We start from the raw sequence: 15,409 nt of genomic DNA, 5'->3' as shown, positions 1-15,409 counted from the left end.
ATTTACAGGCTGCTGTTGTTTGTTTGTGGTTGATGGATTAATAATCTGAAATAAATGCTCATTATTATAAGACTTTTTTTGGGAACTATAAATAAAAAACGATAATTTATGTAAAGTTATTGAAAAGGAATTGTTTATTAAAGATTAAATTAACGTCAACTTTTTTGCTGACCGTACATAACAGCTGCGTAAAGCAGAATGTGAGCGAAGTATTTCGATTTGGCGGTTTATAATTTTTTTTAATTTTAATTGCGCAAGGCATTTTATATGGAGCCTATTTTTATTTCTGACATACAATATTAAGCTAAAATATTTATGATATTTTAATGTAGACCCAGCTTCAGATAAACAGGAACATCAAATAATTAATAATTTTTATTACGGTTTACAATATTTATTTTTACAGTTTTCTTTGCAATCATCCATTATCTTCCGTATTCCATGATTAACAATTCCCATGTCAAATTCAATAATATTCTATTTCTACTTTTAATTATAAAAATGTCAAACGAAAAAGTATTCATTAGGTACGTATATACAATTCTGTGACTGAATATAACTCAACAGCTAGAAGTTATACAACATTTAATGATTATTTATAAATATTATATTTAAAATGCTTTATAGGCTTACATTATTCAGTTATGTACATTTTAATGTATTGCGTTGGATTGTCTTATTCCTTAAGGTTTAAAAAAGTTGCAGTAGTTTCAGAAATCGTTTAAAAATCTGAGATGCTTCAGTGGGAAACAATATCTGAATTAAAATGACTTAATTTTGAAAGATTTAATGTCTAGCTATAACCTGAAAAGTGACCCTTTTTAAATATAGCCATTGTTTATGGGTAATCTGGTCCCCGTGTAAAATACTCATAATATGTTTATATCATAAATGCCTCGTAGTCTGGAGGCTGGTTAGTAAGAGTGTTCCTCCCGATATCCTGTGCGAACAGTTGGTTAGTTTTTTATCAAGTAGGTAGCATTATTCTTTGGGCAAACACGTAAATTCGTTTGTTAAAGGCTGTAAGCCTCATCTGATTTTTAACCCTCCAATTATAAAATTGACCAACTACAGAAAGAGGTACAACTGTGCTTGCAATTGACTTCTGTGTAAGGTATACCCTGAAATTAGCTGTTCTGGCTCAAATGCGGTAAGGATTTTTGTTAATAGTTATAAAAAAATGGTTTAAATTATTTCTAAGTGATTTAAAACCTTTTTTCTTTAAGTGACTAATTATTAAATAGAAAATTCAATTATTATACATTTTGAAAATATCAATGCTGAGCACAAATATCAACAAAATTTGTAAAATATACATATAGTTTACGATATATTTCGACTAAATTTTAAAATCTGTACATTAAAATTTATACGCCATCTATGAACGAATAGTTTTGTACTTGTTAGATACTTCATCGTTAGTTATTGTTGAAGTTTTACTACTCACCAATAGATGGCGCTATACATGTTATATTAAATTATGTGCTTATATTACTTTTAATTTTTTATGGCTTTTGTATATAAACATATATATTCTAATATGTTTTTCAAAGTAATTAAATAAGGTTTTGTTTCAATGCGTATGTTTTATCTATTAATAATTTAAACAAGATTTCATAAAAAGAGAAATATACATTCTATATTTGAATTTAATTTATTTTTCCATGTAAAGAAATCATATCATAAGGATCAGGGTTGTTTATATAAAAACACATAGATATATTATATGAAGATATTATATTTTCAAAGAACATGTATTCTTATATTTTTTAGCATAGTTTCGTCAATACAACGTGGGAAACAGCAACCCACGGCTTAATACCATTATAATAATATGTAACAAGTAACTAATATTATATAATACCATAATTATTGTGATCGTACAATCTCTACACACTTTGATTCGATACAAAAATTAAGCTGCAAAGTTCTGTCCGCGATCAAAACGAAAAAAAAAAAAATTAAATATCGAACTTTTAACAAATTTGAATTTCGAATATCAACGGAACATTGCAGCTTGTCTATGCCCAACCTACCATAAATACATACTACGTTCAGCGACATGTATCGAGTATAAAAAGCCAGTTTGCCAACTCCAAAAATCGTTTATTTTCACAATCCACTCACAAAACAATCGCAAAATTTCGAAGTTAAATTGACAGCTTAACCGCTAAAGGACAATGGCCATTTTGGACCCAAGAACTGATAACCGGACGTAATCAATGTGAAATTGAACAAAATTTAAAAATAAAAAAAAATTAAATATCCAAATCAAAAATTACGATAATAAGGATTTACTTTGAAAGTGGCCATAGTCCTTACAAATAGTAAAACAGCGAAAATTTAGATCACTCGATGTTTTATTACGAATCGGCTAATAAAATCCAATTCATGAAATACGGATCGGCATTAAAGCTTTGCCTAAAACAGCAATAAAAAATAATTTAATTACACATCATTACGATTTAAATCTGACTAGGCTAAATCATTCAACATTATTGAAATTGTTCACAAATTGGATTTTCAAAAATGCCGACGTTGCATCACAAATGCAATACAGTAATAGTGTGACACAGTTGTAAATACATTTATAAAAAGCTCACGATACATTTATAAAATACTGTAGTTTTAAATTTGGAGATTGGCTTTGATGTACCGCGAAAGACATCACTTCGACGCGAACAGTCAACGGGAGCGGTTGTCTAATCGGTTAGTGCAAACGTTCGCTCAATTTATATCATAATGAATACGTCGATTCCCTTAGAATGTAAGGCAGTGCTTATGTTGACAATGTACGGGCGTTGTTTCACACCAATAGCGTTTCCTATTTGAAGCTAATTGTAAATTAATGATATGCCGTCTGTTTGTTTCGGAGGCTTCATTATATTTTGTGCTTGATATGTAAAAGTATTACAAAAATCTATTCAAACTCACTAATTAATTTAATTTGCAATTTAATAATTCTTTTACCGAACAAAAACGTGATATTCATATAATTTAGCTAAGCTTTGTAGATGAAACAATCGTGTTGACATTAGGTTTGCTTCTAAATATTAAAGTTCAGAATTAGGTAACAATTAGGTAATCTTGGAAGGAAATGAGCATAGGTTATACCATATTACCCAATAAAACAATAACTTATATATTTATATATATTAAAGCAATATATCATTAACAATGTTGGTTAAATCATATATAGCGGTAAAACGTTGATAAATTTGACTAGTATTAGGATAAAAATAGACACTGAGTGTGTTTCTTCTAGAAGTTTAAATTATTATTGCTCTATAGGTATACATTTTTTCTTTAACAATTGATTAACTATAGATAATAAAATAGGTATATGAATAATTTGGTTTCATATCAATCGAAATTGTATAAAAAAATAATCACTTACGTCGAATTGGAGACCTTAAAATAATAAATAATAAAATTAAAATTAAACAAATTAAATCTTTATTTACAAAAACCTCTTTGGTCGTAGGGCGCGATTTTTGAACACGTTCAGAAATGGCAAGCGGGTTTTTTTTTTTAATTTTTGGGCGGTAAGGCTGGAGTGATAAGCAATGATGGTAAGGTAGCGTGATGGTGAGGTGCGATGGATGCTAGGCCACAACATATTTACGATAAGACTTAGCTGTCTGACGTCACAGTATAGTTGCTGGTAAGTCCTCTCCCTGCAAAAAACATATATTTAAAATATTTTTAATAATACTACTATTATAAAAACATATAATTGATTTGTTTCACCTTCATTAAATTCTAAGTCATATTTTTGGAGTAAAAAAAAATATGAATATATCGGAGTCTCTAAAATAAATTTAATTTAAATTTTAAATATATTGTAGCTTTGTTTATAATCTTTCAACAATAAAATATACTCTATTTTATTTGGTTTTTCGTATCAACAATTACTGTTAATTGACACAACAGTATTTGATGCTGTCTGAATTATTTTATAAGATTGTAAAACTACCATTATATATTTATTTTATAAAGACGACTACTTAAAGAAAATATCGTTAATGTAATATTTCTAATCAAACCAACACATAAATGTACTGCCATATTAAAAGTGATTTATCATCATATTGAAACCTTAAGCACACACGCTGAAATTGCACTTTGTTCATACTCTATTTCAACTATAAGAGAAGAAAAGCCAAATAAACTACATTTAACAGCGAATTGACGCAATCTCTTTGACCCCGACCAAAGAAAGCTTGATTAATCTATGATGTTCACTATGAATTTGCGAAAAATAGCGTCCTGGATGCCGATGATGAAATTGAAATTTTGGTAAAATTAAAGTAAAGTAGTTAAGTATAGTAGTGTTGCATTATTAATCAATAACTCTTAGTAGTGCACAATATAGCTGAGTTATTAGCATATCGCTTGAAATACGACAATCTAGGGTTTTATTATTTTTATTCCTACTTCGATTGGAATAGGCTTTTTTCTTAGTTCAGGTCAGGCTATTATCTTATACAATCCGGCAGCATATTTTGATTGCAAATTAGCACGTAAATACTAAATTCAATAAATTTGAATTAAGACATAAGTTTGTGTAATCGTATTTTGGCGGTAGAAATTGCGATTCTAATTTAAGCAAAAACATTGTAAGTACAAAAATCAACGAAGTAATCGCTAGTTTTTAGAAATAAAACATGATCAGATGACGTATTAATGAATCTTTTTAAAATTTTATATTATCGATGAATGAATGAAAGTATTCGTTCTTAGTTATTTTTAGTTACATTCTCCTAGGGAATGAACGGAATGATGTTTTATGACGTCACACTCCCATTCTCAATATGTTCTTTGTAAACGATACCCAAACAATTACATTATCTTCGCAGGCGGCTATGAGGTTGTCAGCGAGCGTCAGGACTGGTAAACTACTTTCGTCTTGTTCTGGCTCGCTCGAATCTCTTTCGAACTCCACTATCCGTTCATTCTGGAATGGAATGGAATGGAATGAACGTGTACATACTAGGCTTTCTTAGCATAAGTTATTTTAAATATTCGCACATACGCTGCGAAAACGTCACTTATGCAAATGCTGTAATATTTCAGGGTAGTGATTTGAAAATTGAACATCGTAAAACAACACATATTTCTCGAGTAAATAAATAGAAAAATATTAATCAATCTACAGCTTTGAACTTAATTTTAAAGTAAAAGGAGATAAGGTGTATTTTCTCATATTAAAATCAGTTTTGACCAAAATTAAATAAGTGACGTTTTAGCATCGTATGTGCGATTATGATATTATTTTTTGCTATTAATAATATTATAATACAGACTTTACAGTTTTTTGTAAAGGATCATATTGCGCAGTCACCATATATAAAAATCTTAAAACGTCAAATGTCAACCAAAGATTAAAATATTTTAGTCTATGGTTGGATGCCTCTTATGTGCCTTTCGTTGAATTAAACCTCCTTCGTTCCTTTCTTTTAAGTCTGTGTCATGTCTGAAGTAAGATTTAATATTTTTGCTATTATATTATTAAATTACAACAAAGACACGTGTTTTGTAAAGGCTCATAATGCTCAGTCACCACTGATATAAATCTTAAAACGTCAAATGCCAACCACAGATTAAAATTTTAAGTCTATGGTTGGATTAAAGATGTATTGTGTGCCGTGTATCTTATGTGACCTACTTCGTATTAAAACTTCCTTCGATTTTCTTCCTTTTAACTGCTTATGTATATTATAGGACTGATATTAAATTTGTATCGATTCTGATATATGATATACATTGATTCAATTTATAGAATAGTATTCGTCCAGAGCATTGCGCTTTAATATTAGGTTGGGGAAAAAGTCTTTTCGCATATAGTATGTATGAACTTGTAATAAAATCTCTTTGGCTATACCATTTGTATCTGGCTGGTATTGGTATCATTAAAAAGTTTTAATTTTATAGAAGGCACTTCCAAATTCAAATTAGGAATTTGTGTGATTTTCATTTGTTTTTGTTGTTGTTAAAATGAGTGAATCTAAAGAAGAAATTCGATGAAATGCAACTCAAGCCGCGAAAAAAAATAGTGTTGTTTATGGACCTAATGCAGTATCTGTGAGAGTAGCGCAAGTTTGGTTTAAGCGTTTTCAAGCCGGAAATTTTGATACCAAAGATGCATCTCGCTCTGGTCGCCCTGTTACGGACAATATTGATGCCATTTTTGAAAAAGTGGAGCAAGATCGGCATATTAGTAGTTACGATGTAGCTGAAGAACTGGCAATTGACCACAAAACGGTTTTGACTCATTTGAATAAAGCTGGGTACACAAAAAAGCTCGATATATGGGTGCCTCATGAACTCACTGAAAGAAACCTAATGAACCGTGTACTCATTTGTGATTCTTTATTACGACGTAATGAAACCGAACCATTTTTGAAGAAGCTGATAACTGGTGATGAAAAGTGGATCACATACGACAAGAACGTGCGAAAAAGATCGTGGTCAATGGCCGGTCAAGCTTCACAGACTGTGGCAAAACCCGGATTAACTCGCAACAAGGTAATGCTGTGTGTATGGTGGGATTGGAAGGGCATCATTCATTATGAGCTGTTACCGCCCGGCAGGACCATCGATTCAGAACTGTATTGCGAACAATTGATGAGATTGAAGCAAGAAATTGAGAGAAAGCGGCCAGAATTGATCAACAGAAGGGGTGTGGTTTTTCACCATGACAACGCTAGACCTCACACATCTTTAGCCACTCAACAAAAATTACGAGAGTTTGGCTGGGAGGTATTAATGCATCCGCCGTATAGTCCTGACCTTGCACCTTCAGATTTTCATCTGTTTCGGTCTCTGCAGAATTCCTTAGGCAGTGTCAGGTTAACATCACGAGAGGACTGCCAAAACCACTTGTCGCAGTTTTTCGATCAGAAGCCCCAAAATTTTTACAGCAATGGGATCATGTCACTACCAACAAGATGGCAAAAAGTTATGGAACAAAATGGCACCTACATACTTTAGTCAAATGTAAATAAACTAAAAAAAACTTTTTGAATTTTCATATAAAATACGAAGAAACTTTTTCCCCAACCTATTAGTTGGTCGTCAAATTTTATGCATTCCTTGGAGTTCAAACTTGTTTCAAAAATAAACATCATAATCGGTTTAGTAGTTTAGCCAAACAATAACAAATAGACATAATCACATTCGCGTTCATAATATTAAAGATTAAACGATTGATCAAGGATTGTTACCTCAATCTTAAGTCTATTGAGCAGTTTCTCTTTTTCGTCCTTAAGTACATCGCATGCTTTTGTCTCGTTTTCGTGCAGGACACCTTTTACTTCGAGCTCGGCTATCTGAGAGTCCTTTTCAGTGATCGCTCCTTCCAATAGGTCTTGTCTGCGGATAAAGAAATCTTCATATTAAAACAGACCGACAGTGTAACCTCTTTGTTTGATTGTATTACAATAAATAAATATTTGACAACATCCCATACATTACTCTGATCCCAATGTAAGTAGCTAAAGCACTTGTGTTATGTAAAATCAGAAGTAACGACGGACACAAACACCCAGACCCAAGGCAACATAGAAAACTAATGAACTTTTTCTACATAAACTAGTAGGAATAGCGTACCCATGAAAACCGGTGTACACACTACTCGACCGCGGAGCTCGTATTACATTTTTTTTTTAATATTTTAAAATACTTCTTTAAAGGCATAAGAGTTATTTGCCCAATTAAAACTGTCGTTTCTCCTAATTATCTTTTAATAGTTAGCATTGATTACTGGCACATATGAAAATATCTACATATCATAAAATTACGTCAACACGCTGTATCAACTCAAAAAGTACCAAAAGGATTTGTATATGTTTTTTTTTGTTTTATTAGGAGGGCTTAGGTGTTTGAATTCAATGCCAAATAATATGCATTATTGCATAGTATTAAACACAATCGCTTACCACTTTCTGTCCCTATGCATGCATAGATCTTTTAAATTATGCAACGAATTTTGATGATTTTTGTGGATGGATCGACATGGACTAGTAATAGTAAGTCCGATTATCCGGACTCATTCCTCTCGGCTCTAATTAGTGAAAAAAATATTTAAAAATGTAGTAACGACGCAACGAGGCATGTTACGACAAGTTTACTCTTACCCTCAGATGTTTGCGGAATCTAAGTAAAACCCACTAAATATTAAAAAAATATTAAATTTTAAATATTGTTTGATTTGCTTCGAAATCGGTTATCCGGATTTTCGATTATACGGATAACCGGGAATCTACTGGACTATGATATTTTACCCTTGCGAAGTCGAGTTGGGTAGCTAGTTGATATAATTCCATAAAATTCGAAGTCGAACTTACATAACATACGATAAATGCCGCAATATCGCTTGCCTCTTCGTTCGGCAATGTTGGTACGTTTCTTCAAGCCGCTTCAGCCGCCTCAGCACCGTCGAACACGTCTCGCAGTTCATTATCGAAGCGTTCTGCAATGACAGGACCCGTTGCTCCATCTTCTTCATCTGAAAAATGTTTAATTATTTGTGTGAGAAGAGGAGATCAGCTTAAATAAATATATTTTATTTTATGGTATAGGTTGGCGGACGTGCATATGAGTCACCTGATGGTAAGTGGTCATCATCAACCATAGACAATGACGCTGTAAGAAATATTAACTATTCCTTACATCGACAATGCGCCACCAACCTGGGAAATAAGATGCTATGTCTCTTGTGCCTGTAGTTACACTGGCTCTACCGCTGAGGTAGAATATCTGATGAGTGGTTGGTACGTACCCAGGCGGGCTTGCACAAAGCCCTACGACAAAGAGATATAGATAAATGAATTTTGGAAAACATCACATACATTACTCTGATCCCATTTAAGTAGCTAAAGCACTTGTGTTGGAAAATCAGAAGTAACGATGGTATTACAAACACCCAGACCCAAGACAATATAGAGAACTAATGAACTTTTTCTACGTCCGCTCGGCCGGGAATTGAACCCGGGACTCTACACACTACTCGACCACGAGGTCGTCAACTTTACATTTAATAAGAAGAAACTAATTCCATTCTAACTATATATATAATCGATTTTGATGATATATATAGTTAGAATTCAGCAGCATTCAGCCATTTTGGTGTAAGAAACATCAAAAATATTCACGTAGGATTTTTCCAATTTTAGATGACAAACATTTTGGAATCATATTGTAAGTTTTGATTTATGTCGATGATGAAAAAAACAACCAACTAATAAGTTTTAATGTATATTGTTAATTACCTTCTGCAATGTTTCAATCCGCTTCTGTTCTTCTTCAAAGAAAACCTTTTCTCTTTCGGCTGCTATCATGAAAGATTCTTTGAGAGCGTCTTCTAGTTCCAATATTCTTTTGTCATTATACACGGTGCACATCGCACCAGGCTTCTTGTTTAATATCTGTTCCAACTCATTGATTCTCTCGTCTTTGCTCCTGACCACTGCCAGCAGTTGTTCAAATTCAGTTATATTATTATTTTCCCTCAGAGCGTCTTCTAATATCGATATGCATCGTTGCTGTTCTATTATTTTTGCGTTTTTAATTTCTATTTCCTTCGTAAGGTTTGCTATCTTTCTCGTCAGCTTGTGTATGTTTGTATGTGTGTTATCGTCTCTATTTATATTTATCAGATCGTTGTAGCTCCTGCTCAGTTTGCACTTGTCTAGCCTATCTACTACCTTACCGCTTTTTTGTAGTTCGAAAAAACTTTTGCTTTTCTTTATGCTATTCAGCTCTCGGCTGTCTGATATTTTAAGTATTTCGGAAAGTATAAGCGAAGATTCATTAAGTTCTATTTCTAAATCTATAATTCTCATCCTACTTTCTTCCAGCTTAGTTTTAAGCTTGTCTCGTTCTTTCAATGTGTTTGTTAAGTCACTGATAGCTGCGATCTCGCTCTGTCTCGCTCGCGTTAGTTCCTACGTAAGGGGTGAAAAGATGAACAAAAAAAAAACGAATAAAAAAAAAAAAAAAAAGTATGAAAAACGAAATGCCTTTACTTTAACAAAATTTCAACAATATAAACTCAAAAATAACTCGAGAAAGGTCAACATAGATTTTCTTTTATTCATAGTCAATTGATAATTCGCATAACAAGATTGAAAGCTGGTAACATCGGCTAATGGACAACTTACTGTTCTACTAAGGTACATGAATACTTAACAGTTTTACAATTGTTATTTTTTTTTATTAATACTTAAAAAATAGTTCCCGCTGAACACGATTATTCAATTGTTTTTTTTTTCATTAAACATCACTTAAAAATTATCGCTAAACTAATTACCTTACTTGTGTGCTGGTTACAATGAACTGAATCCAAAAACCTGTATATATGGTTTTCTTTTCTGATTATCAACAAGAGATGATATTTTATTATTATCTGAACACTTCATTATAATATTCAATACAAATTTTAATAACATTACTTAAATACGAATTGCAATTGTAAAGCTTAGTGATATAATTTTTTTTATTAACAAAAGACGTGGAGTCTGGAGTGGTCGCTCACGGAATTGTTAATAACGCGTCAGTTAAAGTAAACATTTTGTAACGAAAAGAGAAAATAAACAAACGACAGTCTTGGTGAGAAGAACTAACTTAGAAAAAGCTTTTGAGGAAGCCAGCGGGCCCGGCCTGAAATGCAGCATGAAAATAGTGGTTAGTGTATTAGTAAATGTTAATAGAAACACCAATACTTCAAAGGCTACATCACACAGTTCGACGACGAAATCTAGAGTGGTAAATTTTACACGTCTAAATATCTTGAGTTGCGAGACTGCAAATACGGACTATCTGTGTGAATGTGCCCCAACTTGGCAATTATTTTTTTTAATCATTGTTAGGCTGACGTGCCAAAGGCCCACCTGATGATAAGTGGTCAAAACAAATGTTAATCAATCCAGCAATGGATCAAATTTGGGAATTCAGATGTTATGCCTGTAGTACTTTACCTTACTTACTGTTTTACTTGCTCCCAAATTAGAACAATACAAATTATTCCTTGGCGGTAAAATATCTGATGAGTGGTTGGCACTAAGTCCTACCACTAAGTAATTAGTATAGTTAAATACACAATGAGTTATTTAATTGGAATGTTTGTATCGGTGCAAGATTTTATAATTGTATAGAATTACCTCTTCTCTTTGTGCTTGTGCTTGTTGCTGACTTTTCAGTTTGGCTTGAAGGTTCCTTATAGATCTGAAATTAGTATTAATTGTTATATTTTTTAAATTTAGAATAGATTTCTTTTTTTTTGTTTTTACTTTCTTTACTACTATTGTACACCACACAGATAAATTTAAATAAACGCAAAAGGCGTACAATTTTGGAGACCTTATCAAAGCAACCAACGGTTTAGGTTGGGATAGCCCATAGATTATGAGTGCTAAATTTTTAGTATTTTGCGCAAAGATTTTCCTTACTTATAGTACCTAGTTATAGTTTGTGTAAATGAAAAAAATAATTGAGTCAAATTTTACTGTTGCAAATCCATTATCTGCTTCTCCTTCTGAGCCTGTTCCTCCTGCGACATCTGCACCAGCTGCAGCAGCCGCTCCGTTTCCGCTGCAAGTCGCTTCGACTCCTCCTCACTGGTCTTCAGCTGTTGCTTCAGTTGATCAGCTTCCTTCTGTGTCTCACCTAGTTTGCGATTCATATCTGTAACTGCTGCTGCGCTGCCGCCAGCCTAAAACATTTTTTTTTATTGGATTATTTATTTGTTACTTGTTTTACGGACACAGTACAGTTAAAAGTACAGTAACAGTATCAGCCTGTAAATTTCCCACTACTCTCTCATTAAGGAGAGGGTTTGGAACATATTCCACCACGCTGTTCCAATGCGGGTTGGTGGAATGCACATGTGGCGGGATTTCGATGAAATTACACATATGCAGGTTTCCTCACGATGTTTTCCTTCACCACCGAGCATGAGATGAATTATAAACACAATTAAGCACATATATATAGCGGTGCTTGCCTTAGCTTAAACCTGCAATTATCGTTCTAACCACTGGGCTATAACTTTTTACAGCCGCTAAAACATTTGTTAAATCATCATCTTTCTTCATACTTAACTTACCTTCCTCAAAGATGCTTCCATTTGGTCCATTTGCTCTTTTCGTTTCTTTAACTGTCGATCTAATTCCGTCAGCGATTTCTCCTTCTCCTCCACGTCTTTTCGTTTATTTTCAACCATTCTTCTATTCTCTTCAAATTGTTTTCTCGCGTCTTCTAACTTCTTAAATTCTTCTTGCAGTTGTTTTCTAGCTTGAGCGGTATCTTCCCCAGCTTTGGCGCTCTGACTGCCAGCCGCTTGGAGTTTCTTGTTCGCTTCTCGGAGATCGAGCTGTCGTCGACAAAATTTTAGTGTTAAGATATGACACAACATGTTATTTCAATCAAGGAGGATTGTAAAGAAGTAAACAGCAGCATCAAGTAATTTTTAAGCTAGATTTTGCAATCATTTCAGTTTTAGAGTATAGTTTGTAAAGCTCAATAACAGAAGCGAAATTTTTACATAAACTCGGCAAAACATAATCGCAGTAGCAAATTCAATCACAAAATAAATTTATTCGACAATTTTTAATATACATGATCATGAATAAGTACAAAGTTGGATAGCAGATACAGCTGAAAAAGACAAGAAAATATAACAACCACTTAATCGTTTAAAGCTTTAATGCGTTTATTTGCACCGAATATTTTACACAACAACACTTAGTGAGGGTTGTGTGTGGACGAGTGCTCAAGTGATTTGCAATGTCTGGTGCATTTTCGAATATGATTTTGTACATTCTCATGAAATTGTCGTCCAAAAACGTTGCGATGATGGAACTAATAAAATAAATACGAATAATTATAATGAGGGGTTGGAGGATGCCCTGCGGGCCGTGGGAGGCATGCTACTATACAACAGTTATGTACATGACAACCGGCGATGATGATCCCAAATAAAAATTAAACGTATGAACATCGAAATTAAAACATCTACTCCATAACACCGGTGCAATGATTTAAGCAGACAACGCACGCGAGTCGATTAAAGTTCAATCGAGTTTGATATACTCCATTATATTATTTTTCACATTTTATGGCACATAAAGTTAGTATTTTGTTTCAAACTCGATTTAACCACGCATTGCCGTCCCGACAACCGCTCGTGCTCGGGCTATCCTCCAACTGACCTGGCTCTTTTCCAATTCCTGAACGAGCATCTCGAGCTGCGACTGGCAACGCTCCCTCTCCACGGCAAGGGACCGCGCCTCTGCTTGAGCTGCTTCGAGCTGCTTCTGAACCTCACGCACGTCGGACGGTCCTCGTGCTTGAAGCTGCTGCAATTGATGATGTTGCGCCTGGAATTGTTTCTCCAAAGATTGTAAACGCTGTTGACATTCTGACAACGCTTTTTCCGCTGCAATGGCTTTAGTTTTTTCTTGTTCAACAACAGCCTTCCATTTTTCAATTTCACCAACTCTCTGTGCATCTTTTTCTGCTCTTTCCGCTCTTTGCCTGAAAGCGTCTTTTTCTTTGGAGACGGACTGAACTTGTTGTTGAAGCTTCGCAATCTCTCTATCTCTGTTTTCAATAACAGACTTTGCACCTCGTTCTGAGTCTTGCGCAATTTTCCTTTGTTCTTCTTTTAACCTTCTCACTTCTTCACGCTGCTTCTGAAGCTCTGTTTCCGATGAATTGAGCTCTCTCTGGAAATTTACCAACATGTCCTGAGATTTCTCTAACTGTGCTACTAACTGATCACGTTCGATAGTCAATTGCTTTGTGTCTGCCTCTAGTTTAACTATTTGTTTTTCTATTGCATCTGCTTGTTTATCCCTTTGTTCTAAAATGGATGCCATTTTTTCACGGTCTCGTACCGATTGAGCTAATTCTTGTTGCAATTTCACTAAAGTTTCTTGCGTTCTATGATCGAGAGTTCTCTGTTGCTGTTCAACATTACGTCTTGTATTTTGTATCTCAACTCTAAGCGCATCTCGTTCTTGTTCGATTTGACGCATTTCAAGAATTGTACGCTCCAAACGCTCGTGCATTCTACCTAACTCATTAGTCATTCTGTCATATTCTACGCGAGTCGTTTCATTGGTCTCTTGATATTTAGCTAAATGCATCTGTGATTTTTCAAGTTCCTTAGCTAAGCGACCTGCTTCCATTTCGGTAGCATCTCTAGCTTGAATAGCTTTTTCCAACTTATCACGAAGGCGTTCAATCTCTAGCCTATCTTCTGTTCTTGCTTTGTCGCCAGCAACAGCTTGTAATTTCATCCTCTCGATCTGTTGCAACTCACCCTTGAGCCTTTCATTATCTTTATCCAACTGTTCTGAACGCAATTTTAATTTCTCACACCGGTCTCTAAACTTCTCACACTCAATATGAGCGCGTTCAAGGTCTGTACGTTGCTTTTCCATCGCTGTGCTTAACTTAGCTACCTCACTCTTGGAAAGTTCAAGCTGTATATTTAACTCATGGAATTTAGTTTCAGCTTGTTCCTTTTCACTCTGTAGCCGTTGAATTTCAGTCTGTGACGTCTCGTAGCGTTCACGTGTTTTATCGAGCTCAGACTGAAGTCTATTTATTTCTGTACTCCATTTATCCTGTTCGAATTGGTATTTACCTCGGAGGCCTTCGACGCGTTCGAGCTCCGAGCGCAGACGGGTTACTTCTTCTTCAGCCTTCCGCGCTCGCTCCAGCTCTAGATTTGTCTTCTCTAGTCGTGTGCGCAGACGTTCCATCTCCAACTTAGTTCTTTCGTGCTCTTCTTTAGTATCATGATATTTTCCATATCGTGCTGCATATCTTTCTGCTTCCTCCCTTGCTCCACTTGCATCGGTTTTAACTTTATCTAATTCTGCCTGAACTCTTCTTAATTCTGACGATGCTTTGTCATGTTTATCGTACATCTTTTCAAGCTCTATTTGCACTCTTGCCATTTCCTCTTGAGTTTTTTCATTTGACGCTTGAGCTTTTCCACACTGAGTCATTGCTCGATCATATTCAAATTGCAATCGTTCGCCATCGGCTATCAGTTTTTCTTTTTCAGCTTGTAATCTGCGTAGCTCAATTTGGCCCTTTTCGTAACGTTCTCGTACCATTTCAATATCAACACTTAGTCTGTCCATATCTTCTTTAGCTTTCTCTTCTTGTTCTTTAGTTCTTCCAAGTTGTAACGAAGCTCTGTCATACATTTCCTGTAATCTAGCGAGTTCGTCTTGCATCTTCCTCGCGTCCTCCCTAGATTTGGTCGCTAAATGAACATTTTTCTCCAATTCCAATTCTAGGCGATCCTTGTCGGCTTCAAGGATGTCTATCTTGTTTTGAAGACGGTAGATTTCATTCTGGGATCTGAAATAAATAAAAAATATATAGAATC

At 34.3% G+C, this 15,409-nt stretch overlaps 1 protein-coding gene across 4 annotated transcripts in view; it reads right to left on the bottom strand.

The window, feature by feature from the left end:
- Window positions 1–1,718: 1,718 nt before the first annotated feature.
- LOC124539278 (plectin-like) overlaps window positions 1,719–15,409 on the bottom strand; it is an 80,895-nt gene continuing 67,204 nt past the window's right edge. For 2 of the 4 annotated variants that reach the window (XM_047116609.1, XM_047116611.1), the window contains 9 exons: window positions 13,212–15,381; window positions 12,107–12,373; window positions 11,508–11,713; window positions 11,163–11,226; window positions 9,273–9,947; window positions 8,349–8,509; window positions 7,227–7,374; window positions 4,835–4,957; window positions 1,719–3,677 (listed from right to left, as the gene is read on the bottom strand). In XM_047116609.1, coding sequence (XP_046972565.1) covers window positions 3,648–3,677; window positions 4,835–4,957; window positions 7,227–7,374; window positions 8,349–8,509; window positions 9,273–9,947; window positions 11,163–11,226; window positions 11,508–11,713; window positions 12,107–12,373; window positions 13,212–15,381 — 3,844 coding nt within the window. In that variant the 3' untranslated portion in view covers window positions 1,719–3,647. Of the gene's footprint in view, window positions 3,678–4,834; window positions 4,958–7,226; window positions 7,375–8,348; window positions 8,510–9,272; window positions 9,948–9,968; window positions 10,663–11,162; window positions 11,227–11,507; window positions 11,714–12,106; window positions 12,374–13,211; window positions 15,382–15,409 lie in introns of those variants that run through there. The other 2 variants (XM_047116610.1, XM_047116612.1) reach the window with 2 other exon arrangements.

Source organism: Vanessa cardui, chromosome 22 (genome assembly GCF_905220365.1).
Source record: "Vanessa cardui chromosome 22, ilVanCard2.1, whole genome shotgun sequence".
Taxonomy (NCBI): Eukaryota; Metazoa; Arthropoda; class Insecta; order Lepidoptera; family Nymphalidae; genus Vanessa; species Vanessa cardui.
The sequence above is the reverse complement of the archived record's forward strand: the minus strand, read 5'-3'. Positions and strand labels throughout refer to the sequence as shown.